This window comes from Cynocephalus volans, chromosome 2, assembly GCF_027409185.1.
Source record: "Cynocephalus volans isolate mCynVol1 chromosome 2, mCynVol1.pri, whole genome shotgun sequence".
NCBI classification, from domain to species: Eukaryota; Metazoa; Chordata; class Mammalia; order Dermoptera; family Cynocephalidae; genus Cynocephalus; species Cynocephalus volans.
Window position 1 is genome coordinate 190136399 of NC_084461.1, and position 27220 is coordinate 190163618.

The 27220-nt window shown below is 43.5% G+C and overlaps 1 protein-coding gene across 2 annotated transcripts in view; it reads left to right on the forward strand.

Annotated features, from left to right (window-relative positions):
* RPH3A (rabphilin 3A) overlaps positions 1-27220 on the forward strand; it is a 72582-nt gene that overhangs the window by 35404 nt on the left and 9958 nt on the right. For both annotated transcript variants that reach the window (XM_063087273.1, XM_063087274.1), the window contains 9 exons: positions 244-282; positions 382-534; positions 5634-5720; positions 6202-6264; positions 7165-7401; positions 9617-9696; positions 18959-19033; positions 20486-20595; positions 24945-25071. In XM_063087273.1, the coding sequence (XP_062943343.1) occupies positions 244-282; positions 382-534; positions 5634-5720; positions 6202-6264; positions 7165-7401; positions 9617-9696; positions 18959-19033; positions 20486-20595; positions 24945-25071 (971 nt within the window). The remainder of the gene's footprint in view (positions 1-243; positions 283-381; positions 535-5633; positions 5721-6201; positions 6265-7164; positions 7402-9616; positions 9697-18958; positions 19034-20485; positions 20596-24944; positions 25072-27220) is intronic.

Here is a 27220-nt window from a genome sequence, read left to right on the forward strand (position 1 = left end):
TCTGTAGGGTATAACTGTTCTTTTTTAAGCTTTTGTATGCTCCTATGTGTTTGAACATGCAAGGGAAATAATATTAATGAAATTATAAACAGGAACTAGATCAGAGGGGAGGTTGGGAGGGAGACTTTCTATTTTCAAGAAGTGTTTTGGGAGTGGTAGATGAGCCCCTTTGTGGGCCTCTTATGTAATGGCTCTCCAGGCACCAGGAAACCAGTGTTCCTAATCATTTTTCTCTGTCTTCAGGTGACACTGAAGACAGGAGGGGCCCAGGTCAGAAGACAGGTGGGTTCTGCTGACTCTGTCTTAAACTTTGGGACAGGAGTCCTTTCACCTCATTCCCTCATTGCCCTTTCTCCACTCAATTGATGCTTCTCCTTCCAGGCACTGACCTGACCTCTGCTCCTGGGCGAGGAAACTATGGGCCTCCTGTGCGCAGGGCCTCTGAGGCGCGCATGAGCTCATCTAGCCGGGACTCAGAGAGCTGGGACCACGGCCACGGTGGGGGTGCAGGGGACTCCCGCCGGAGCCCAGGAGGTGAGACAGATGGACAAACCCAGAGGCTTATCTGGATGAGGAGAATCAGAAAGAATGAGGAGGACAGTATTTTTATTCATTCAGTATTTATCGAGCACCTATTGTGTGCCATTTTCTATTCTAGATGCTGGTGATAGTTTATGGTAAGGGAAGGACAGGATTCAGAAGCAATTCTGGCTCCAGACATCCATAATTTTGATCATGCAATTTTTATTTTATTTTATTTTTTGGTGCTAATGCCATATGTAAGAAAAACGTGAATTTTTGCCCTCCTTCCCAAAAAATCCCTGGGGGAAAATCCCCCTTGGCTTTGAGTGAGGTTAAGGACAATTCACTGTCAAAGATCCATCCAAGTCCTTTCTTTCTTTGGCAAGTTGTCTCTGCTGTGAAGATGGAGAGGGTCATCATGGCCCAGATGTGACTGACAGGTGCTTTTATCAGGTACCCAGCACCTCTGGTCTCACTCGTGGTGGATTTTTTTTTTTTTCTATCCAAATTTTCTGTTGTATTGAATATTTTTGAAATATGTGGACCATTAGCCGGGGCTTGAATATTTTTGTCATTTGGGGATTTGTTGTAACAGGATTTGGCATACCCTGTTAAAGTGTGTGCAGTATTTGCTTAGTCCTCCCCCAAGTGTTTATGGTACACTGAAACGGATATTCAGTCTTCCTGACACTGGTACCTGAAGAGTTCTGATGTCATTTGGGTCCCTTTCCTTTTGAAGGGAGGTTTACAAAAAGCTTGCCCCAGAGCATCAAGTCACAAAACAGTCTGGGTTATTACCTTCACACACAATCACCTTTCAAAGCATGGAGTAATACATGGGTAATGTTCATTTATCTGATAACTCCGGTTATAAGAAACACTCAGACAGGGCTTAACTTCTACTGGTATTGCCAGTGACATACCAACACCAGTCTGCATATGCCCAAGGCCCTGAACACTAGTTTGGAAGCCAGCAGGACATGTCTGTAGGGTGTAAGATGAGGTGTGCGTGGTAGATACAATCTGCTGACAGCTTGGTTGTTCTGATACAGGATGGCGATACTGCAGTGAGGTCTGATGTGTCTGATGGAGATACTGAGGTTGCTGAAAGTGAACTGGCCGTGAGGGCTGGGAGGCTGTCTGGAACACACTTAGTTGCGTGGTGGATTTTTTTGGCAAGAGTGCTCACTGGGGGGTGTCCTTGATCCCTGGACCTTGAATGTCTACTGTGGTAGGGATATCTGTGTTCCATAACCCCTTGTGTGAGACCTCACTGAAGCTTCATTTCTTTTGTAGTGAGGGGCTGAGTCTGGGTCTAAGTCAGGTTGACTGAATATTTAGGTCCCATGTTGACCTCTGGCCTTCTCTTCCTGAATTATGGGTTTGTGGCTTAGCACCTCAGTTCCTCTTCATGGCAGCAGCAGAGCTGGGCACATACCTTGTGCTTCATCTGCTGCCCAGACTCCCTAGTGAACCCACGGTTCAGATGGACAGAGAAAGATGAATTTCTCAGATACGCAACATCATAGAATATTTACTGAGTGCTTACTATGTGTCAGATACTGTCCCACATATATTAACTTATCTAATTCACATATATTACCTTATTTAATCTTTGCCATAACCCCAAAATCCACGTATGAGACTTTTATTTTTCCCATTTCACAGAGGGAGAACCTGAGGCTCAGAGAGGTGAAGTCACTTGCCCTAGGTCACGTAGCTGATAACTGGTTAAAATGAGAGTTAAATACTTATGTGTCCGACACAAAGCCTGTACTTTTTGTTTCTCTCTTCCAGAGGTGAAGTTTTTATTGGCAATGATTTTTAACATCTTTTTTATTGTTGTAAAACATAAGTAACATAAAATTTACCATTTTAACCATGTTTACTTGTACACTTCATTGACATAAAGTACGTTTACCTTGTTTTCCAACCACACCACTATCTCCAGAACTTTTTTGTCATTCCAAACTGAAATTTTGTATCCGTTAAATAACAGCTCCCCATTTTTCTCTCTTCCTGGCCCCTGGTAACCACTATTCTTTCTGTTTCTATGAGTTTGACTCTTCTATGTACCACATACAAGTGAAATCTTACAATATTTGTCGTTTTGTGTCTGGCTTATTTCACTTAGCTTAATGTCTTCAGGGAGCACCCATATTGTAGCATGTGTCAGAATTTCCTTCCTTTGAAATGTTGTGTAATATTCCACTGTTTGTATACCCCACATTTTGTCTATCCATTCATCTGTTGATGGGCATTTGGGTTGTTTACACCTATTATAAGTAATGCTGTAGCGAGCATGGCACACAAATATCTGCTCAGGTCCCTGCATTCAATTCTTTTGAGTATATACCTAGAAATAGAATTGCTGGATAATATGATGATTCTAAGTTTCATTTTTTGAGGACCCACCATATTGTTTTCCACGGGGGCTGCACCATTTTTAAATTTCCATCAATAATGCACAAGGTTTCCAATTTCTCCAAATTCTTGCTAACACTTGTTATTTTCTAGGGTTTTTTCTTTTGTTTTGTTTTGATTTTTTTTTGGGGGGGGTTGAGTTTTGCTTTTTGTTTGGGGGGAGGGGATTGAGTTTTTTTAGTTTTTAATAATAGACATCCCAATGGGTGTGAAGTGGTATCTCATTGTGTTATTGTAGTTTTGATTTGCATTTCCCTAATGATTAGTGATGTTGAGCGTCTTTTCATGTGCTGATTGGCCATTTGTATATTTACCTTACAGAAATGTCTATTTGAGTCCTTTGCCCATTTTTTAAATTGAGTTCTTTGTTTTTTGCTCTTGAGTTGTAAGAGTTCTCCATATTCCTTATCAGATAAATAATTTACATATATTTTCTCCCATTCTATAGATTGTCTTTTCACTCTGTTATTGTGTCATTTCATGCACAGTTTTTAATTTTAATGAAATCCAATTTATTTTATTTATTTATTTTTTTTTGCTGCCTGTGCTTTTAGTGTTTTATCTAAGAAACTGTTGCCAAATCTAAGATCATAAATATTTTTTTCTATAGTTTTATAGTTTTAGCTCTTATATTTGGGCCTTTGATCCATTTTGGTTAATTTTTGCATATCAAATCGTGTGCTTTTACCTCTATATTATTTTGTCTCCTGAGGGAAAAAATCACAGGACATCTCTGACCTAGATTTGGATTCTCTGTCCCTCAAGACTCCATGTAAATATTTCCCTTTTCTAGGAAACTTCCAGTATCCACCTGCCCCACCTTGAGTTGAGTTAATTGCTCCCTCCTATGAGTTTCCAGAGCAGTGAGATGCAGCCCTAATGCAGCGCTTATCACCATCTACAACATATTATAGCCTGAATCTCTCTTTCTGGTCTAATTCCAGGGACATGTCTTTCTCTATTAACTTGTTATATTTCAAAATATTTATTGAGTATCCACCATAATTTTAGCTTCTTCCTCCTCATTTTCCAGCCTATACTAAGATTTCTGGTTCATTACAGGCTCTCAAGTGTTTGCAGATTTGAAGTAATGGTTAATATTAATAGCAACTAAAGTTTATTGAGTACCCACTGTGAGCCAGGCATGTGAATAAACCTTTTCATGTGTTATTTCATCTAATTCCATCAACACTTTGGTATAGGTACTATTAAAATTATCCTCAGTTAATAAGTAAGGCAAAGAGAGACCAGCAAAAACAACTTGCCTGAGTCACGTGAAAGTGATAGCAGAGCTGGTAACTGAAACCAGGCATTCAAACCCAGGTAACTCCTAGCTGGTCTGCTGTAACTTCCATTGGAGGGGCTGAGAGCAGCTCAGTGGAACTAATTCCCAGTAAAACTTCCTTGTTCCAGGGCTTAATCCTGGAATCTCAGGGTCCACCCTCACAAAGAACAGAAACTCAGAGGTTCTCTGAGTTAGGGCCATGATCATTCTCTGCTTGCACATTTTCTATAATGGGGAACTCACTACCTCATGGAGCAGCCTGTTCTATTGTTGATGAGCACCAATGTCAATTACACATTGCTCATTTAACAGGTACTTATTAAACATCTACTACATCCCAAGCCTGGTATTAAGCAATCAACAAGTCCTACCTTTAGGAGCTCACAGTCAAAGGTGGCAACGTTTAAGCATCTGTCCAGCAGAAAGATCTAAATTCAGGAAAGGTGGGATCCAGCCCAGTGAGGTAGGAGAGGGCAGGGCTTTGTTCCCAGAACATCACACCTTCTGGGTGCCAGGAACTGCTGTGTACATTGTCCCACTCAATTCCCCAGCGGCTCTGAGGGAAGCGGTAGCAGCTAAGAGTCTCAAGCACAGACTCTAGAGACCAACAGCCTGAGTCCAAACCAAGCCAAGAGACATTGGGTGAGCGCCTTAACCCCCTGTGCCTCAGTTCCCCATCCTCCTTCTGGAGATAATAAGGCATGCACCTCATGGGGTTGTTAGTGTAGAGATAAAGTACTTATATATAAAGTCTCTGGCACATGACAAGCACCAAATAAATATTTTCTCATTATTACTATGAGGTGGGTAGAATTGCTGTCTCCATGAGACATTCGAGGATCAGAGAGAGTGAGTGACCAGCCCAACGTCACACAGCTTGTAAAGGAAAAAGCTGGAATGCAAAGCTAAGTCCATGTGAAGATATAGATTATTTTAATAATGATAATATACCTGTAATGTCAACATCTGACATGTGTTGAGTGTTTACTGCAGGCCAAGCACTGTTCTGATACTTTGCCTATACTGTATCATTGATATTTTAATCACAAGCCTAGGAGGCAGTATGACTCCCTTTTAACAGATGAGGAAACTGAGGCCCAGAGAGAATAGGTGACTTGTGCCAGGTCACACAGGCAGAAGCAGGATCACAGAACCAGTGCTTTTTAACAACCATGCTGCTGCTGTGATTGCTTAGAATGGCCTGGGTATTGAAAGGAGAGAACACATCGAAGGCAGGAGAAGAGGGTTGGAAAGAATTGGGGGGGCGGGGGGGCGGTGCCACCTTCGTAGAAATCCAGGGGGCTTTGCCTCACGTGGGCTGAATGGTCCCAAGCTGCTTCTTGCTGTGTGTGTGTGAGTGTGTGTGTAACATCATGGCTGTTTTCTTTTCTTTCCCCTGCAGGTTTGAGACGGGCCAACTCGGTCCAGGCCTCCAGACCCGTCCCAGCCTCGATGCAGAGCCCAGCACCTCCTCAGCCTGGGCAGCCAGGTACCTACCACTCACCTGCCCACCTTCCCAGGCCATCACTCAGCTGTGACCCGAATACCTGTCCCCTCTTGCTTGCAGAGCCCACTGGACTTTCTGTAAAGCTGCAGCCACTAAATCCTAAGCTCTTCTAAGAGCATTAGAAGGCTGCTGGGTGGGGGGTGGGGAGTGAAAATAGGAGGGGGAGCATCTTACCTACCCAGTGCAAGAAACAGCAGTGCTCTATTCATCAGGGTTTCCTACCTCCGGTCTCACCATCCTCACTTGACAGAGGAGGAAGCTGAAGCTCGGAAGTTCCGCAAGTGCTGAGTCTTGGACCCAGGCTTTTCTGATCCCCAAATCCCTCAGTGGGACTGTTCCTGAAGCCCTGGTTACCTCTGCTGCTGGGCTTGTGTCCACACCTGTGGATTGAGGGGGGAGAGGCAGACACCCAAATGACATGCCGCCCTCTGCTACATCCTCTTTCTCTCTTCTCCACACTCAGGGCCCCTGGGCAGCAGCAGACCCGGTCCTGGGCCAGTGGGACGTTTTCCAGATCAGAGACCAGGCAAGTGTTCATTTCCTCCTGTGCCCTTGCCCTCCCAAGTGGCCACTTCTCTCCCACTTCCCCAACAGAGGGCCAGGGGCTGCCAGATCCTAGCTCAGTCTCTACCCTGAGACCAATCTGATGAGGTCAAAGCAGCCCCTCTAGATCCAAAACTCTGGATAGTCCATACCAAGATTAGATGGAAAATGCCAACACATATGGTGGTTAAGAGCACAGACTGCCTGGGTTCAAATCCCTGCTCCTCCTCTTCCTAGCTGTGTGACCCTGGGCAAGTCACTTAACTTCCCTGAGCCTCAGTGACCCTCTCTATAAAATGGGATTAATACTAGGAGTGACCTCACAGGGTTGCTGGGAGGATAAACAAACAAATATGTAGAAAACCTTGGCATGTTGCCTGGAATGTATTAAGCCCAAGCTAAGTGACAGTGATTATTATACATAATTTATATGCATTACCATTATCAATCATCATAGCTACAACACAGTCATTGCTTTCTAATGTGCTGAGCACTACTGCACATATATTAGATCATTTTTAAAAAAATAATACCTACTACTAGTTGTATACTTTCAGATATTATAATCTCCATTTTACAGATGAAGAAACTGAGGCTCAGAGACATTGAGTAACTTGCCCCAGGTCACACAGCTTAGATTCAAACCCAAGCTATGTGGCTCAAGTCCACACCACTGGTCAGTACCCCACGAGGTCTATTTTGCCTACATCTAGATCAGCTGAAGGGTCTCATTGTCAAACCCAGATTCCAAGACCCCACTGCCCAGCCCACTGATTCTGGGCGGGGTCTGGGAACCTGCATTTTGGAGTGCTTTCCGAGGTGCTGTTGTTAAGAAACAGGTATTCAGCTGTCTCTTTCCTCTCCTGTCTTCATCTCCCTGTAGAGGTGGCTCCAAGTGACCCCGGCTATACAGGGACCACTGCCCCACCCAGGGAGGAGAGAACAGGGGGAGTTGGGGGTTACTCAGCATCTGGAGCCAGGGAGGACCGAGTGGGCCACCCACCGGGTCCCTACCCCCAAGCATCTGCAGCTGCCCCCCAGCCTGCTGTGGCCCCTGCTCGCCAACCACCACCCCCGGAGGAGGAGGAAGAAGCCAACAGCTACGACTCAGATGAAGCAAGTAGGTGGCACTTAAGGGAGCGGCGTCTGGGAAAAGTCACTTCAGGAGCTGACCCCAGGAAAACAGGAATGGCTCCAGGGACAGCCCTGAGTACCCCCATCCCCCAAATATGCCAAACCTAATAAACATATTAACCAAGTTATAAAAATACAAATTTGTGTTCCTAAATTCACAAAATGATATCAGCTGTCTAAAGAGTAAGGGCTATATATTTTTTTTTATTGTGGTAAAAAAAAATAACATCAAAGTTACCATTAATCGTTTTAAAGAATGCAATTCACTGGCATTAACTATATTCTTGATGTTCCTCAAAAGTTAAACAGGGACTTATACTATGACCCTGCAAGTCTGCTCCTAGTGCATGTATCTCTATTTTCATAGTTTTTAATTCTTTAATGTATATTTTCTAAAAGTAATTTTTTTAACTATGATTTAAAAATTACTGGACACTTCTTGCCTCCATTCATTTAACGATTTATTAAGTGCCTGATCTGTACTTCTCCCTTGAGTCCCAGGGACACACACAGACACACAGACACACAGACACACACAGACACACAGACACACACACACACACAGACACACACACACACACACACCAGTAACATTTCTTCTCCTGGGTGTGACTGGGAGCAGCAGGGGAGATCTGGGGTGGCTTTTGTGAGTTGGACAGAGGCAGGACTGGCAAGTGCCCAGACCACTATGTATTGGGAGGTAGGGAGTGTTCCAAGAGATTCTGGTCAGGTGGAGAGACCAGACCCACACAGAAGAAATGGACCAAAGGCTGTGTGACCAGTGGCATGGCCTTGGCTGGTCATGTCATCTCTCCTCATTAAAAAATGAGAAGCAGAACACTATCTCCCACACAGGATGAGGAGCAGGTGAACTGAGATACCTCCTGGGAAGGTGCTTCGTAAACTGGAAGTCATTACATTGTTCTAATAGTGTATTAACAAGCAACATTTGCTGAACACTTCTTTTGTGCCGGGCACTATTCTGAGTGTGTTATGTGCATTCATTCGTTTAATCTTCCCAACAAGCCCGGGAATAGTTGCTTTTACTACTCCCATTTTACCGATAGGGAGATGAGTCTCTGAGAGGTTTAGGGACTTATCCAAGCTCACACAGCCAGTGACTATAGGGGCTAGCAGTCAATTGCACAGTTGTAGCAGATCAGAGGCCAGACCTGGGTGAAACATCAGCTGTCTCCGCACGTTGCCTGTGCTCCCCTATGGGTCATGGGTCTGTAGTCTCAGGAAAAAGGAGTAAGGGGAGTCCCCCACCTTGTCTGCCACGGGCTGTTTCTGCTCTGGACATGTACTGTGTCTGTCCACTTCTCTGCCTTGCCTCATCCTGGTCTTTGTCCTGAAACAGTGTCCACTGCTCTTTCCATCTGCCTTAAATGGCCCCCCTGACCTGCCAAGCATAGAGGATCCCTCCCAGTGCCTGTTATTAGCTTATCCCACTGGTTTATTACAAGCCTGTCTCCATTCTCGTGTCTATAGTCCTCATGCACTTATCTCCAAGTTTGACAAGTATTTATTGAGCATGTACCAGGTGCCTCAAACTTTTCTAGGTACTGGGAATACCATGGCAAAAAGTAACAGGCAAGCTGTCTGATCTATTGGAGCTAACATTCATTCTAGTGTACGGAGACAGTTAACATACCAATGAGTTCATTTCAAATAAAGACAGAGCACCATGAAGGAAATAAAATAGGCTGAGTGACTGTGAGGTGGTTGTTTTAGATGGAGTGGTCAGGGAGGGCTTTTCTGAGGAGGTGACATTCAAGCTGAGATGTGGATAATAAGAAGGTGCCAGCCATGTGAGGATCTAGAGGGAGAACATTCCAGACAGAGGGAACAGCAAATGCTAGGATTCATTTATTCCTTTAGCAAATAAGTGAGCACCTGTACTGTGCACACTGGGGACACAGCAGTCAACAATATAGCCCCAACCCTTGCCTTTATTGGGCTGTCAATCTAACAGGGCAGGAAGTCACTAAGCAAGTTCACAGATGGTTAACTGATCACATATGTGCTATGGGCTCTAAAAAGTGGAGGATCTCCTAGGATCAGTTGTCCAGAATAAGGACCAAGACCTTTTCTCTTCTGTAGTCTCAATACATAGCCCAGACCACATAGTAAGTGCTTAGGAAATGTTTGTCGAATGACTGAATGAACATTCCCTTGGTTCCTGTCTCTTCCCCCTTCAGCCACCCTGGGAGCCCTGGAATTCAGCCTTCTCTATGATCAGGACAACAGCTCCCTGCAGTGCACCATCATAAAGGCCAAGGTGGGTAAAGGGGCCAAGCCAGGGGACCTCTCAGGGTGTTCAGGCATTCCCAGAAGACTCAGGTGGGGATGGGTTACCAGGCCTGTCTCTTGTTGCCATGTCTATCTGTGACAGTGACAGTGATGAGAAGAGGGCACTCATTAGCCTTGGTGAATTCTTTTGGGGGAGGTTTTCCTCCAGGGATGGTCCCAGAAGGGGTTCACTTATCAGCAGCCACCTCCTGGGAGTGGAGTCAGCCAAGCTTCAAGGGCAGAGCCACATCTGCCCAGGCTGGTCCACAGAGTCTCTGGAGAGGACGTGGAGGTGCCGTCAGGAGGCAATGACAGCCTGGCTTGATCGCTGACATGGCCATGGAACAGCACCATCCCATGTCATCCTGGCTCCTTCTGCTGATGTGGCCATCAGGCTGGAGCAGCAGTCCAAGTTGAGGGCCTGTTGTTGCAGATATAAGGACACTAATGCGGCTTTTGGTGGTGAGGGGTGGGAGAAGCCACACTACAGGCTCCAGGGGGAGGGAGCTGACTCGATTCCAGAACCTAAGGAAAGCTGGGTGAAGCCAGTGCAATGTCCCCAACCCCAAGTCTGGCCCATGTGAAAGAATAAGCAAGGACTCAGGAACCAGACTCCCTGGGTTCAGATACCAGCTCTGCCACTTTGTAGCTGTGTGATTTAGGGGAAGTTACTTAACCTCTCTGGTCTCAGTGTGTCTGTTTGTAAACTGGGGATAATGGTAGTGCTTCTCCCATGAGGATGGTTGTGGGAATTAAATGTAAGGTGGCCACATGTTCCAGTTTGCCCATGACAGTCCCCATCTGTGCCATTTGCCTGGCTATAATAATTAAGAGTTCCTTCTTTCTCTCCAAAAATGTCTGAGTTTGGATGATAAATGAGGTATGAAAAGGTTAACACAACTCCTAGATCAATAGATCCCTCTGCCAAGTCACTTCTACAGCAAGCATTTGCTAAGCACCTATCATGTACTGGCCACTGTGGAAAGCACTTAGATGCATTTAAACCTGCTGATAACACGGAGAGTTAAGTACATATAATATCTTGTTTCATCTTCATAGAAATCTCTGAGGTAGGGATCCTTATTACCCCTTGGTACAAATGGAGAAACTGAAGCTTAGAAAGTTAAATCTTTTTTTTTTTAATTTTATTTTGTCGATGTACATTGTGGTTGATTATTGTTGCCCCTTACCAAAACCTCCCTCCCTCCTCCCTCTCCTCCTTCCCCCCAACAATGTCCTTTCTGTTTGCTTGTCATGTCAACTTCAAGTAATTGTAGTTGTTATATCTCCTTCCCCCCCCCCAGTTTTCTTGTGTGTGTGTGTGTATTTATATATTAATTTTTAGCTCCCACCAATAAGTGAGAACATGTGGTATTTCTCTTTCTGTGCCTGACTCATTTCACTTAATATAATTCTCTCAAGGTCCATCCATGTTGTTGCAAATGGCAGTATTTCTTTCTTTTTTATTTTATTTTATTTTATTTTATTTTATTTTATTTTATTTTATTTTATTTTATTTTATTTTATGTAGGGCCTGACTTATTTCTTTCTTTTTCTTTTTTCTTTTTTTTTTAAGTTTTATTTTGTCGATATACATTGTGGCTGATTATTGCTCCCCATCACCAAAACCTCCCTCCCTTCTCCCTCCCCCCCTCCCCCCCAACAGTGTCCTTTCTGTTTGCTTGTCGTATCAACTTCAAATAATTGTGGTTGTTATATCTTCTCCCCCCCCCGTTTGTGTGTGTGTGTGTGTGTGTGTGTGTGTGTGTGTGTGTGTGTGAATTTATATATTAATTTTTAGCTCCCACCACTAAGTGAGAACATGTGGTATTTCTCTTTCTGTGCCTGACTTGTTTCACTTAATATAATTCTCTCAAGGTCCGTCCATGTTGTTGCAAATGGCAGTATTTCATTCGTTTTTATAGCTGAGTAGTATTCCATTGTGTAGATGTACCACATTTTCTGTATCCACTCATCTGATGATGGACATTTGGGCTGGTTCCAACTCTTGGCTATTGTAAAGAGTGCTGCAATGAACATTGGGGAATAGGTATAGCTTCGACTTGATGATTTCCATTCCTCTGGGTATATTCCCAGCAGTGGGATAGCTGGGTCATATGGTAGATCTATCTGCAATTGTTTGAGGAACCTCCATACCATTTTCCATAGAGGCTGCACCATTTTGCAGTCCCACCAACAATGTATGAGAGTTCCTTTTTCTCCGCAACCTCGCCAGCATTTATCGTTCAGAGTCTTTTGGATTTTAGCCATCCTAACTGGGGTGAGATGGTATCTCAGTGTGGTTTTGATTTGCATTTCCCAGATGCTGAGTGATGTTGAGCATTTTTTCATATGTCTGTTGGCCATTTGTATATCTTCCTTAGAGAAATGCCTACTTAGCTCTTTTGCCCATTTTTTAATTGGGTTGCTTGTTTTCTTCTTGTAAAGTTGTTTCAGTTCCTTGTATATTCTGGATATTAATCCTCTGTCAGACGTATATTTTGCAAATATTTTCTCCCACTCTGTTGGTTGTCTTTTAACTCTTTTAATTGTTTCTTTTGCTGTGCAGAAGCTTTTTAGTTTGATATAATCCCATTTGTTTATTTTTCCTTTGGTGCCCCGTGCTTTTGGGGTCGTATTCATGAAGTCTGTGTCCAGTCCTATTTCCTGAAGTGTTTCTCCTATGTTTTCTTTAAGAAGTTTTATTGTTTCGGGGTGTATATTTAAATCCTTAATCCATTTTGAGTTGATTTTAGTATATGGTAAGAGGTATGGGTCTAGTTTCATTTTCCTGCATATTGATATCCAGTTATCCCAGCACCATTTGCTGAAGAGGCAGTCCCTTCCCCAGTGAATAGGCTTGGTGCCTTTGTCAAAGATCAGGGGGCAGTAAGTGTTTGGGTTGATTTCTGGATTCTCTATTCTATTCCACTGATCTGTGTGTCTGTTTTTATGCCACTACCATACTGTTTCGGTTATTATAGCTTTGTAGTATAGCTTAAAGTCAGGTAGTGTTATGCCTCCCACTTTATTTTTTTTGCTCAGCATTGCTTTGGCTACACGTGGTCTTTTATTATTCCATATAAATGTCTGGATAGTTCTTTCCATTTCTGAGAAAAATGTCATTGGAATTTTGATGGGGATTGCATTGAATTTGTATATCACTTTGGGTAGTATGGACATTTTCACTATGTTGATTCTTCCAATCCAAGAGCATGGGATATCTTTCCATCTTCTTGTATCCTCTCTAATTTCTCTCAGCAGTGGTTTGTAGTTCTCATTATAGAGATTTTTCACATCCTTGGTTAACTCCATTCCTAAGTATTTTATTTTTTTTGGTGGCTATTGTAAATGGGCAGGCTTTCTTGATTTCTCGTTCTGCATGTTCACTATTGGAGAAAAGAAATGCTACTGATTTTTGTGTGTTGATTTTGTATCCTGCTACTGTACTGAAATCATTTATCAATTCCAAGAGTTTTTTTGTAGAGGTTTTAGGCTGTTCGATATATAGGATCATGTCATCTGCAAACAGGGACAGTTTGACTTCATCTTTTCCAATCTGGATGCCCTTTATTTCCTTCTCTTCTCTGATTGTTCTGGCTAGTACTTCCAACACTATGTTGAATAGGAGTGGTGAGAGTGGACATCCTTGTCTAGTTCCTGTTCTTAAAGGAAAAGCTTTCAGCTTTTCCCCATTCAGGATGATATTGGCAGTGGGTTTGGCATATATGGCTTTAATTATGTTGAGATACTTTCCCTCTATACCTAACTTATAGAGAGTCTTTGTCATGAATGAGTGCTGAACTTTATCAAATGCTTTTTCAGTATCTAAAGAGATGATCATATGGTCCTTGTGTTTGACTTTATTAATATGGTGTATCACATTTATTGATTTGTATATGTGGAACCAACCTTGCATCCCTGGGATGAATCCCACTTGATCGTGGTGAATAATTTTACGTATGTGTTGCTGTTTTCTGTTTGCTAGTATTTTAGTGAGGATTTTTGCATCTGTATTCATCAAGGATATCGGCCTGTAGTTTTCTTTTTTGGTTATATCTTTACCTGGTTTTGGTATCAGCATGATGTTTGCTTCATAGAATGAGTTTGAGAGATTTGCGTCTGTTTCAATCTTTTGGAATAGTGTGTAAAGAATTGGTGTCAATTCCTCTTTGAATGTTTGGTAAAATTCCGCTGTGAATCCATCTGGTCCTGGGCTTTTCTTTGTTGGGAGCCTTCTGATAACAGCTTCAATCTCCTTTATTGTTATTGGTCTGTTCAAATTTTCTACATCTTCACGGTTCAGTTTTGGGAGCTTGTGTGTGTCCAGAAATTTATTCATTTCCTCCAGATTTTCAAATTTGTTGCCGTATAGATGTTTATAGTAGTCTCGAATGATTCCTTGTATTTCAGATGAATCAGTTGTAATATCGCCTTTTTCATTTCTAGTTTTTGTTATTTGAATCTTCTCTCTTCTTTTTTTTTTTGTTAGCCATGCTAATGGTTTGTCAGTTTTATTTATCTTTTCAAAAAACCAACTTTTTGATTCATTGATCTTTTGTATTGTTTTTTTGGTTTCAATTTCATTCAGTTCTGCTCTGATCTTAATGATTTCTTTCCGTCTGCTAACTTTAGGTTTGGATTGTTCTTGTTTTTCTAGTTCTTTAAGGTGAAGTGTCAGGTTGTTCACTTGCCATTTTTCCATTCTTCTGAGGTGAGCATTTAATGCAATAAATTTCCCCCATAATACTGCTTTTGCAGTATCCCACAGGTTTTGGTATGATGTATCATTATTTTCATTAGTTTCAATAAATTTTTTGATTTCCTGATTGATTTCTTCTTGGAACCATGTGGCATTAAGTAGAATGCTGTTTAATTTCCATGTGTTTGTATAGTTTCCAGAGTTTCGTTTGTTATTAATTTCTAGTTTTAATCCATTGTGGTCTGAGAAAATACATGGGATAATTCCAATTTTTTTGAATTTGTTGAGACTTGATTTGTGACCTAATATGTGATCTATCCTGGAGAATGATCCATGTGCTGATGAGAAGAATGAATATTCTGAGGTTGTTGGATGGAATGTTCTGTAGATATCTGCCAATTACAATTGGTCTAGAGTATTGTTTCGATCTTGTGTTTCTCTGCTGATTCTTTGCTTAGATGACCTGTCTCATATTGACAGTGGGGTGTTCAGGTCCCCTGCTATTATGGTATTAGTGTCTATTTCCTTCTTTAGGTCTAATAGAGTTTGTTTTATAAATCTGGCTGCTCCAACATTGGGTGCATACACGTTTATGATTGTTATGTCTTCTTGATGCATCAATCCTTTTATCATTAAGTAGTGTCCCTCATTGTCTCTTTTTATGGCTTTTAGTTTAAAGTCTATTTTGTCCTGTATAAGAATAGCTACTCCAGCTCGTTTTTCTTTTCTCTTTGCATGGTAAATCTTTTTCCATCCTTTCACTCTTAGTCTATGTGAGTCTTTATGGGTGAGGTGGGTCTCTTGTAGGCAGCATATAGTTGGGTCCTCCTTTTTAATCCAGTCAGCCAGTCTGTGTGTTTTGATTGGGGAATTTAAGCCTTTTACATTAAGAGTTGTTATTGAAAGGTGTTGATTTATTCCTAGCATTTTATTGGTTGTTTGGTTGTCTTAGGTGTCTTCTTTTCCTTGCTCTCTGATTTACTGTTTGGTTTTTGTGTTTGTTGGTTCCTTAGGTTGTAGATAGCCTTTTTGTTTGTTTGTTTTCTCTTCATGAATGCCATTTTTATTATACTAGTGGGTTTTGATTTTTCTTGGGTTTTTATGGCAGTGGTAGTTATTTTTCAGGATCCAAACCCAGTACTCCCTTGAGAATTTCTTGTAAGGGTGGTCATGTGGTGGTGAACTCCCGCAGTTTTTGTTTGTCTGAGAAATATACTATTTGCCCTTCATTTCGGAAGGATAGCCTTGCAGGGTAGAGTATTCTTGGCTGGCAATCTTTGTCTTTTAGTATTTTGAATATATCATCCCATTCCTTTCTAGCTTTTAGGGTTTGTGATGAAAAGTCTGATGTTAGCCTGATTGGGGCTCCCTTATAGGTGATTTTACGCTTCTCTCTTGCAGCTTTTAAGATTCTCTCTTTGTCTCTGAGTTTTGCCAATTTGACTATAACATGTCTTGGAGAAGGCCTTTTTGGGTTGAATACATTTGGAGATTGTTGAGCTTCCTGGATCTGAAGATCTGTGATTTTTCCTATACCTGGGAAGTTTTCTGCCACTATTTTATTGAATATGTTTTCAATGCAATCTCTGTTTTCCTCCCCTTCTGGAATACCCATGACTCGGACATTTGAGCGCTTAAGGTTGTCTGATATCGCTCTCAGATTTTCTTCAATGTCTTTGATTCTTTTTTCTTTTTTCTTTTTTTTGTCTCCCTGTGTTATTTCAAACAGCCCATCTTCAAGTTCAGAGGTTCTCTCTTCAACTTCGACAAGCCTGCTGGTTAAACTCTCCATTGTGTTTTTTATTTCGCTGAATAACTTCTTCAGTTCAGCAAGTTCTGCTACATTTTTTTTCAGGACATTGATTTCCTTGTACATTTCCTCTTTCAGGTCCTGTATACTTTTCCTCATTTTATCATGATGTCTAGCTGAGTTTTCTTGTATCTCATTCAGTTTCCTTAGAATTATCACTCGAAATTCCTTGTCAGTCATTTCAAGGGCTTCTTGTTCTATAGGATCTAGAGTTTGAGATTTATTAACTTTTGGTGGTGTACTTTTTTGATTTTTTGTATTTCTGGTATCTTTTTTATGATGTTTATTCATTGTGGCAGGGGGTTTCACAGTCCACTGGTTTAAGACTATTGACTAACTAAGATGTTGCTGTGGCTGCCAATTTGGTATGGCTACCTCCATGCCTGCTCAGTTGGCCTCTAGTGCCTTGTGTGTGTGGTTGCCTCGGGTCTTGGGCCTCTCCGGGGAGCCACCACTCTGGTCAACTTGGACTCTGCTGGGCTGCTGGATCACAGGGCGTTACCGCAGGGTGTGTGGTCTCTGCTGAGCTTCCACTTCCCGTGCAGGACTTCTCCCTGTTCCATGTGCTCTGGCCTGGGCTGCTGGATCACGCAGTGGCAGCCCCACAGGGTGTGTGGTTTCTGTCGAGTCTCCACCTCCCTAGCCGGACGTCTCCCTGCTCTGTGAGCACTGGGCTGGGCTGGGACTTGTCTTCTTCAACCCTCATCTATTGGCCGGGCCTTCAAGACCCTGCTCGGCACTGCCTCGCCCAGGAAGTCTACCAGGTTTCTGCTAGGCACAGACGACCGGTCGCTCTTGGTGCCTTTGTAGCACTCTGTAGATCTTTCTCAGGACTTATCACCTTCCTCCTGGTATCGCGGTTATTTGTGTGCTTGTCTTATCTCCCACACCAGAGCGTGAGCTCCTCAGGGGAGGAGCCTGCAGCACACGGTTCACCTTTGAATCCCCCTGGCGCAGACTGACTCCAGTGCCTGCCCACTGTCAGCTCTCCGGCAGGTTCAAGCGAACTTGGGAAAGCTCCGACCACACTATTCCTAACCAGAAATCGGTTAGGCGTTTTTCCGATCTGGTGGCCGCAGAGATGGTATCTGCCTCCCGGTAACAGGAAATTTAGCAGGGGCCGGAGCCCAGGGTGTGGTGGAGTGACAGTTAGCCCAGCCTGTACTGCCTTGCCCTCCGGACACTGGCCGGGGATGCCCCACGCCACCAGCCCCACCAGAAAACTGTGGAGGGAGTGGGAGGGGTGGCCGTTCGACAGGCACCGGGAATCCCCACACCTTGGCAAGCAAGTGGGAAGGCTCAGTGAGGAGCCGAGCCGGGCAAGGAGTACAGGCCTGGCCGAGACAGGCCGGAGCTGCCACCACCTGAGAAACTGTAGGCAGCCCCGGGGCCGGTGAGTGGCCCGGTGGGGCAGGCAGAAGCCAGACGGGCGTCCGCCCCCCCGAGCAGGGCCGGGACGGGGGTCACTCACGGGGCTGGGCCGGGCCGGGGGGCTCCCTCTCTGCCTCTGCATCATTGCCATCCCCATCCTCGGCCTCTGTCTCAGGTGCTCACTCGGTCCTGTGGCACGGCTCGGGAGCTCCCAGGATTCTTCTTTTATGCTGGCCTGAAACCTCAAATCCTGAATAGGGCAGCTGGCTGCAGCAGCTAAGAAACAGTTCTTTTCCTGCTCCACACTTCAAAGCTGTTGCCTGTAAACGAGGCAGCCTCTCCTGCCAAGGGCAAAGTGGCGGTCACCCCCCACGACCGGCCACCAGCAGCGGTCCTCCCTTAAGAGATGGCAAGAGGAAGGTTCACAAGTTTCCCAGCTGCCTAAGGCCCAGCGGCCACCTTTTCCACCTCAGCTACTCAGCGCCAACCACCGCAGCCACCGCCATCTTAGGATCCGCCCTAGAAAGTTAAATGTTAAGGACACACAGCTGGTAAAGGATGGAGCTCATCTTCACAGATGAGATCTCATTTAATCCTCGAGGAACTCCATGAAGCAGCAGCTGCTGTAAGCTCCATTGAACAAATGGGGAAACTGAGGCAAGGACCTCACTGGACAAAATACATGACATTAGTACTGTGAGAAGGAACTGTGGGAGCTCAGAGTTGGGACACTTGCCCCAGCCCAGGTGTGGAAAGATGGAAAGAATGTCTGAGTCCCAGGAATTTTAAGGTTGTTTGTATTAACAAGCTCAACTTAATTCCTACCACAGATTCCTTTCTCCACAGTGTCTTATCCGAGCCTCATCCCAGTCCTGTGAGGGGTGCCAGGCAGAGATTGTAATCCCCATGGATGGAGAAACCAAGGTCTAGAAGTGGCTGCAGGAGTTAGGGCCAGAACTCAGGAGTCTCCTCCTTCCCCCCGCCTCTCCTTGTCCCCACCCTGACTATTCTGGGACATCTTATCCCATCTTAGCAATAACAATTCAACCTTGATGGAGTGCTCACTACGTGCCAGGTACTCTACAGGTGGGATCACATTTAAATTTCACCATCCCATGAAGCAAGTACTGTTCTCATCCCCATTTTACAGGTGAGGAAACTGAGGCTCAGAGAGGTTTAGAAATTTGCCTAAGGTTATACAGCTAGGGAGTGACACGACTTTAAACCCTGTCTGCCCGATTCCAGTGCTCTTTGCACACAGAGTGGACCGACAGGTGGGACAGATGCCAGGGGCTATGCCCATCACCTATGAAAGTTGAGCTCCAGGCTCTCCTGAGATCCTCACACCATTCCCTCCTTCTCTTGCAGGGACTGAAGCCCATGGATTCCAATGGCTTGGCCGATCCCTACGTTAAGCTGCACCTCCTGCCAGGAGCCAGCAAGGTACCATATGGCCTGGGCATCTCTGCAAGCTGGGTGCATGAGCCCTGGCAGGCACCTAAGGTTCTAATCTCACAGCCTAAAATAGCCTTATCTGTTCCAAATATCCTCCTTGTCCCACAGTGGTAAAGCCCTTGCAAGAGGTAAAGGGTGGGCAGGGAGTCAATATCCCTCAAGGGGCAGGGGCTCTGCCCATTTCTCCAACTCAGAAACCTGGGATCCAGGGAGCTGCCAAAGGCCAGGAGAGAAGCAGATGCCCTGATTATGCCCTTCACCTGCTCAAATACCTGCAGTGGCTCCCCAGTTCTGACCATTGGGCACCTCCCCCACCCATTTTATACCCCAAACAACACCTTCATCTCTCAGTAGAAATGAGAACAACTCTCTCTAGATTTTAGGGCTAAGCACTTGAGATAATATTCTATGAGGGAAAATGTACCCCTGCCCCTCCCACCTTTCTCTCCCCTTCCAGCACACCCACTGAGTGTTACTTTGCTCTGGGATTAATTCTCTCTCTTTGAATTGACCCACCTGGAGCACATGCTTGGGAATGGAAGTGTGCCTTCCTGGGTTTTATTTTTTGCTTCGTTGTGTTAATTTGACATGGATGCCCTAAAGGCAAGGATGACATACACTTCATTACATGGTCTTGGGAAATACCTTTTAAGTACCTCTGCAAGTATCAAATGCCCCAAAGACAAAATAGAGCGCGTGCGCGCGCACACACACACACACACACACACACACACACACACACACACACACACATTGTCTCTCTCTTTCTTTGTTCAGATCAAGGAAAGACAGTCCCTCACCTGGCCATGGCCACATTGTGAGGTGTCTGGGTGTTTGGTCCCTCCCCTCTAACTCCCCAGTAACATTGGCTTCCTCTCCAGATGCTCTCCCTTGTCCAGTCGTAAATCCATACTTGCTTTGCCAAAGAATCCAGTATGAGTCATTTACACATTAGTGTGAATCAGATTTGTCACCAGGCCACCTCCTCTGGGTATAGTTATGTTTCTAGCTTTCTCTCTCAGAGTAAATTGAAATACTATGTCCCCTCTAGGGAATTTCAGGTATGGATGATGCTTTATGGGGGAACAGAGGGAACCATCCCAATATCCCCTGCCTAGAAAGAGATGACACTTATTTCTAGCTCCTTGGCTTATAAATGATTATTTTTTTCAAAGAAAAATGTCTCTTAAGAGAAAGTTCAAAGAGAGGGCCCGGTGTATGGCAGGAGAGGGGGACCCAGTGTCAAGCATGAATCCCTTTGTCTGTAGCCATCACCCTAGAGAACTCTCAGTCCCTGAGAACATGCATTTGGAAACAGTTAAGCTCCTGGACACTCCTCCAGGGAAAGCCACCCCCCAAAATCAGCCCAAAGGATGGAGCCCCAGGGCTGGCTTTCCACTGAAGCAAGGTATCTGTCTGTCCATCTCTCTGGGACTGTAGTCCAACAAGCTTCGCACAAAAACTCTACGGAACACGCGGAACCCCATCTGGAACGAGACTCTCATCTATCATGGCATCACCGATGAGGACATGCAAAGGAAGACTCTCAGGTGCCTTCCGGGTGGGCGGTGGGCAGGGAGGGGTCTGAGGCTGGGCCGAACTCAGGGCACAGCTCCCAGGGGCCCACCCTGTAAAAAGAGCTGTGTTTGTTTTTTTCTTTCACTTTTACAAAAGCAATATATATTTCTGGTAGAAACTTGAAAATATAGATAAGTGAAACTAACTGTTAACATCCTGATGTCCGGACATCCTGATGTCTGGACGTGTGTTTGTGTGTGTGTGTGTGTGTGTGTGTGTGTGTGTGTGCGCGCGCGCGTGCGTGTGCGCGCGCGCACGCGCACACGTCTGGACATTCAGGAGTGTGAATGTGTGTTTGTGCAAAAGTTTTTTATAAAATTGAGTGCTTATAAAAATGTTGATTAAAATGGATCATCCTATTAAGTAATATGCCCATCTTACTTAACAATATATTGATGTCATCTTGTATTCTTCGACAATGCTGTATTAAGCTGCATTTTAAACTATATAAGTAATAAATACATTCTTAGAGAAAACAAATCTCCTTTTAAACAACTGTCCCTTTCCCCACCCTGGGTCTCCCTCCTCTTTCTGTGAGTGTGTGCATCTCCATATAGAACATGTAAATACGTATGTTGCTGTTTAAAAATAGAAAGTCTCATGCTGTATAGATCTGGAACTTGCCTTTTTTTCTTAACAATATATGTTAAGCCACGAGAAGAGTTATAGCCATGAAAAGACACTTAGATCTACCTAATTTTTAACTGCTTCAGAGAATTCTGCAGAATGGATTTCTCACAGATTTTTAAAATGTTTTTATTACTAAATATTAAAAATATATAGAAAAGTGTAGAATATAATCAAACATCCATGAACCCAATATTCAGTCTTTTAAAAATCTTAGTACTTTGCCGTATTTACTTCAGCTCTTTTTTTTAAAGAAATAAAGCACTGCAGATGCAAGATGAAGCTCCTCTTGTATACTCTATCCCCCATCTTGTTGTCTTCCTTCCCTGCCCAGAGCTAAACGCTATCTTTGTATTCTTTGTGTGTCATTCCCAAGCATGTCTTTTACTTCATAATTATGTATCTTTAAACAATATATGGCATTGTTTGCATGCTTGTAAATTTTATGTAGATGTTTACCAGTTCATTTAGCCAGTTCCCTATGGATTGGCATTTAGATTGTTTCCAGCTTTTCTCTATTACCAAGTTGCAATGAGCGTGCTTCATTCTTCCTTGTGTACATGTAAGTGTTTCCTTAGGCTACAAACCAAGGAGAAATATTGCTGAATCATAGGATAGGTAGTGTTTTTCAAAAAAATTTTACAAGACATTCAAACTGCTTTCCAAATTGGCTGTTCCAAGTATATTCCCACCAGCTCCAATATTATTTTAAGTAATATTTAAGTCAACTTTTTTATTGCAATGTAAATCCATTTAGAAAAGTGCACCTGTAACAATTGTGCAGATTGATGAATTTTCACAAAGTGAACATACTGGGATCAAGCATCGGAATATTACCAGACCACCGAAGCCCCCCATGGTGGCCCTTTCCAGTGAGGGCCTCCCCTAGTTAGGACAAATTAATTTTGTCTGTTTTTGTACTTTATATAATCTAAGTCATACAGTGTGGCTCTTTTGTGTCTATCTTCTTTTACTTAGCATATGTTTGTATTATTCATCCAAGTTGTTGTATGTAGCTGTAGATCATTCATTCTTGTTGTTATTTAGTATTCCATTACGTGAATAAGATGCTCTTCAACTTACGATGGGGTTATGTCCTGATAAACATGTCGTCTATCGAAAAATCATTACGCCAAACCATCATAAGTCAGGAACTGTCCGTATACCACAATTTTATTTATCCATTTTACTATTGATGTATTTGGGTGCTTTTCAGTTTGGGGCTATTACCAATAGTACTGCTAGGAACATTCTAGTAGCTGTTTCTAGGTGCACAAGTGTATCTATATCTGTGGTATATACACCTAGGAGTATAATGGCTGAGTGTATATTCAGCTATATAGGAACTGCTGGTTTTCCATGCCAACATACACTCCCATCAGCCATTATGAGAGTTCCAGTTGCTCTACCGCCTCATCAGCACTTTTTCATTTTTGCCATTCTGGTGGGCACATATTGGTGTTGCATTGTGATTTTGCATCTCCCTGATGACTAAGTGCAACATTATTTTTAATGTATACTATTACATTTTGATGGTTACTTCATAATTTTCTTAAGCCGTCCTGCCATCATAGAATACTTATGTTATTTCTGCTTTTTCACAATTATAAACAATACTGCAATAAACATCTTTGTAGTTAAATATTGTACTTAACTTATTACGTTTTTGAAATAAATTCCTAGAAGTTGCACTACAGGGTCAAAAACAATGATTATTCTTAACTCTTTGAAGACACCTGCCCTGCAGAAGGCAGGTGTCGGTTACATCCTAGCCAGCTGAGTAGAGACAGCTTCTTCCTCTAGACTTGTACATGTGGGACTCAGTCATGAGGGTGTTTGAGCCCTCCAGGACTTTGAACATTGTTCAGCCAATGGTGGTGGCCGTGGATGGAGGTGCCTTATTGTTCATGCCTGCCCCCACAGAATGGCTTCCATGCCTTGGGAGGACAAGTCCTTTCTTCCTCTTAGAATACATCAGAATGAATCATCATTCCTTGACCCATCCTTTTGATCTCCTAAGGGATCTTTCTCCTGATCTTTGTGTGCCTCAGTCCTACTCAGTGCTATGCAGAGTGGATAACAAAAGATAATATGGTGTTTAGGATTCAGGGAGACCTGGATTCAAATGCTGGTTCTGCCTCTCATTAATGAAAAATTATTCAACCTCTCCGGGCCCTAGTCTCCTCTCTAAAGTGGAAAACTCATATGTTTGTGGGAAGGGAAAATTAAACAAGAAAAGTTCGGCTGAGTTCCTAGCCTCGCTTTTCGAAAGAAGATACTCAAATGGCCATAAAGTCTATGAAAAGGGAGCTTAACTTTACTAATCACTGGGGCTACGAATGTGAACTAAAACTGCAATGACTTAGGATGTCCCATCCAGACACGCTTAAATTAAATGCTGATAAAATCAAAGTTGGAAAGAATGAAGAGTGACCACAATCTTCATAAACTGCTGGTGAGAGTATGATTGATGAAATCACTTTGGAAAACTGTTTGGAGGTTCCTACTGAAACCAGACTTATGCCTAGTTCATGGGCTAGCAGTTCCACTCCTAGGAAAATCCCCAATAGAAATATGTACATGTGTACACCAAAAGACATGAATGTGAATGTTCCACAGCTGCTTTATTCCTAATAACTCAAAACTAAAGGCAGCCCAAATGTCCATCAACAGCGGAATTATTATGGTATATTTACCGAATGGAATAGTATACAGCAATAAGGATGAATTACTATATATATGGATGAATCTCTGTATTAGTCCATTTCTGTTGCTTATAACAAAATACTTGAAAATGGGTAATTTGTAAGAAAATGAAATTTATTGCTTTACAGTTTCAGAGGCAGGGAAATCCAAAGTCCAGGGAACACTTATGGTGAGGGTTTTCTTTGGCGGTGGCTTTACAGCAACACAGGGGTCTCACATGGTAGAAGATGGCACAGCAGAGAGAGCAAGAGGTCAATCTCCTCATTCACTCTCCGTTTGAAGCCCTCAGTACCACGCCCCTGACCACTACTATTGATCCATTCACTACTGCATGGTTTTACAATCTAATCACCTCTGCAAGGCCCTTAATTCATCTTTCAATTACCAGAATAGGATTTCTCACCCTCTTACACTGTCACAGTGGGGACTAAGTTTTGGGGGGACATTCAACCCAAGGCAGTCTCGCAGACATAATGTTGAGCAAAACAAGCCAAACATAGAAGAGCGCATACTACGTGATCTCACTTATATGAAGGTCAAAAATAGGACAAATTATTCCATTCAACCAGAGGCTAAGAGAGTGGATATATTTGAGGCAGATAATGACTAGAAAGGATCCTGAGGGTCTTCTGGGCAATGACATGTTCTCTATCTTGATTACTCTACTGTATACATATGCAAAAATTCGTGAAGCTATATGCTTCATATTTTTATACTTTACTGCATAAAGTTATACAAGGGTACTTTGAAAAGTTCATGGAAAATTTTGTATTATCTCCTAATTCTATTTTTCCATAAACTTTTTGAAGTACCTTCACACTGCAATAAAGAAATAAAAGGAACTCGACCCAGTGATCAATAAATAGGAAATTTTATTATTCCTATGCACATTGTACATTTCTTACCAGCATCAACCACAGCTCTTGGCAAACAGTCGGAACTCAATATTTGTTCCTCCTTCCTCTCCCCACCCCTGTGTCAATGGCAGGATCTCTGTCTGTGATGAGGACAAATTTGGCCATAATGAGTTTATTGGTGAGACCAGATTCTCGCTCAAGAAACTGAAGCCCAACCAGAGGAAGAATTTCAATATCTGTTTGGAGCGAGTGATCCCCGTGAGTGCCTTTGCGCCCAGGATTCAATGAGGGGAGGGCAGGTGGGGGATGCTGCCCCCCTCTGGGTCTGCACTGGGGAAATAGATCCACAGGGTACTGGACAGCAGAGCGGCTGCAGCAGCGATTGAGGCAAGAGTGAAGTTTCAGCTCAGAACATCAGGGTTGCATCCTTTCTCTGTCTTTTACCGACCCTGTGTTAGCATCTTTTCCCCAAATGTCAGACTCCTCCTTGGTAAAACTGGAAAGGCAGTGTGGTATGGTGGAGTGGTCTGCCTGGGTTCAAAGTCCAGCTCTGCCACTTTCTGCTCTATGGCTTTGGCCAAGGGACTGAAGTACTCTGTGCCTCAGTTTTCTTGTCTGTAAAATGGGTGTTATAACAGTATCTGCTTCGTGGGAGTGTTGTGTTTAAAAAAGAAAAAAAGGAAAGAAAAGAAAAAAACCGTAATCAGAAGAACCTATTATGTAATAAGTACTCATAAATTAACAATTGTTAATATAGGAAATGATATTGCCTTACCCACCCATCAGTCATGAAGACATAAAGCATCTTGCCAACAAATAGGAGGCTGCATAGCATAGTGCTTAAGAGTGTGGGCTCTGGAGCCAGACTCCCCGGGTTCGAATCCTGGCTCTGCCACTTATGGTATAAGCTGAGGCAAATTATTTAACTTCTCTGGGCCTCAGTTTTCTCATCTGTAAAATGCAATAATGTAGTCCCAACCTCACAGAATCTTTTAAGGATTAAATGTGATAATACATAAAAAGCATTAGAACTGTTGTTATTGATGTTGTTAGAATGTGGTACTTTTCCTTTGAGAAAGAACAAGGATTAAATTGAAGTTCTCCAATTGGGCTGCACCTCAGAATTAACTGGGGAATTTTTAAACCAGAGCTTTACAAGCTAGGATTTGTGAAAGTCTCCCCTGGAGACTCTGACTTAGTGGAGTAGGATGGGACCCAGAAATCTATATTTTTAGAGATAATCCAACCTGCCCTTGTTGTACATGTGGGCCACCTTGGGCTCAGAGGGGAGAATGAGTTGCCAAGGTCACACCAGGAGGCAGTGGCTGTGCGCTGTGGGCATCAGCCAGAGCCCAGTTCTCCCACAAGCACCAGTGCCCCTGGACCCCCAGGGCAACAGGCCAGGTCCCCATGGGGAAGCTGTGAGAACAGGAGGGGAAATCCTGCAGCATCCTCCCACCAGATGGCCAGCCCGAGGATGAAATCTCTGTGTGCCGTGCCAAATTTTTATCACTCAGGCAAAAAAAAAAAAAAAAAAAAAAAAAAGACACAACAAGGAAAATTGCAAGGAAGAATTTTTGCCGAATGCCAGGCTCCAAATAAATCCTTAAAGACAGCCCTAGGAGTAAGCTATTTCCTCCAGGTCTTTACCTGGTAACAGCTGGTTCTCCAGGCTTCCTCCTCCTTCCCTCACTCGATGAGTCCAGTTGATCCAGACAATGGTCAGGCCCCTGCCTGGATCGTCAGCCCCTGGGTTCACCCATCTTGCTATCTTGCTATGGCAGATACAGCTGGGGGACAGGCAGGGGCTGCAGTGGCCACAGAACACTGCTGGTCATCTTCTTCTGCTCTTCACCCTTAACCCTTCCACCACCACCCCCGCCCCCAACTATGTCCCACTGAGGACAGGAGCCTAGTAAATACTGTCCCCTTCCCTCTGGACCTCAGTTTTCCTTATCTCTAAAGTGGGGAGGTTGGATTTAAACAATGGTTTTCAAACTGTGTCTCCCAGAGCCTTAGAGTTCAGCAGAAGGACCTTAGGAACCATGAGAGGAAGAAGCCGCTGGTGGCCAGACCCCAAGACCACTGTGCCACTTCAACCAGAGCAGATGAAAGCTTCTCTGTTTTATGTGTGGGGTGCTCTGACACTTATTGTCTGTGTGACCTTGGGCAAGTGGCTTAACTACTCTGACCCTCAGTGTCCTCATCTGTAAAATGGGGATTGTAATAGAACCTACATCATAGGTCGTTGTGCATTAAGTTGGTCTGCCGTGTGGTTACATTATACACATTTTAGCTAGAAGGGAGAATGCGGGAGGACTACAGTAGCTTGGAGAACCCACCCTCATGGCTCTGGATGCTAATGGATGTGTGAGGGGCTTCTGATCCTTCCTGTGTAGGGAGATGA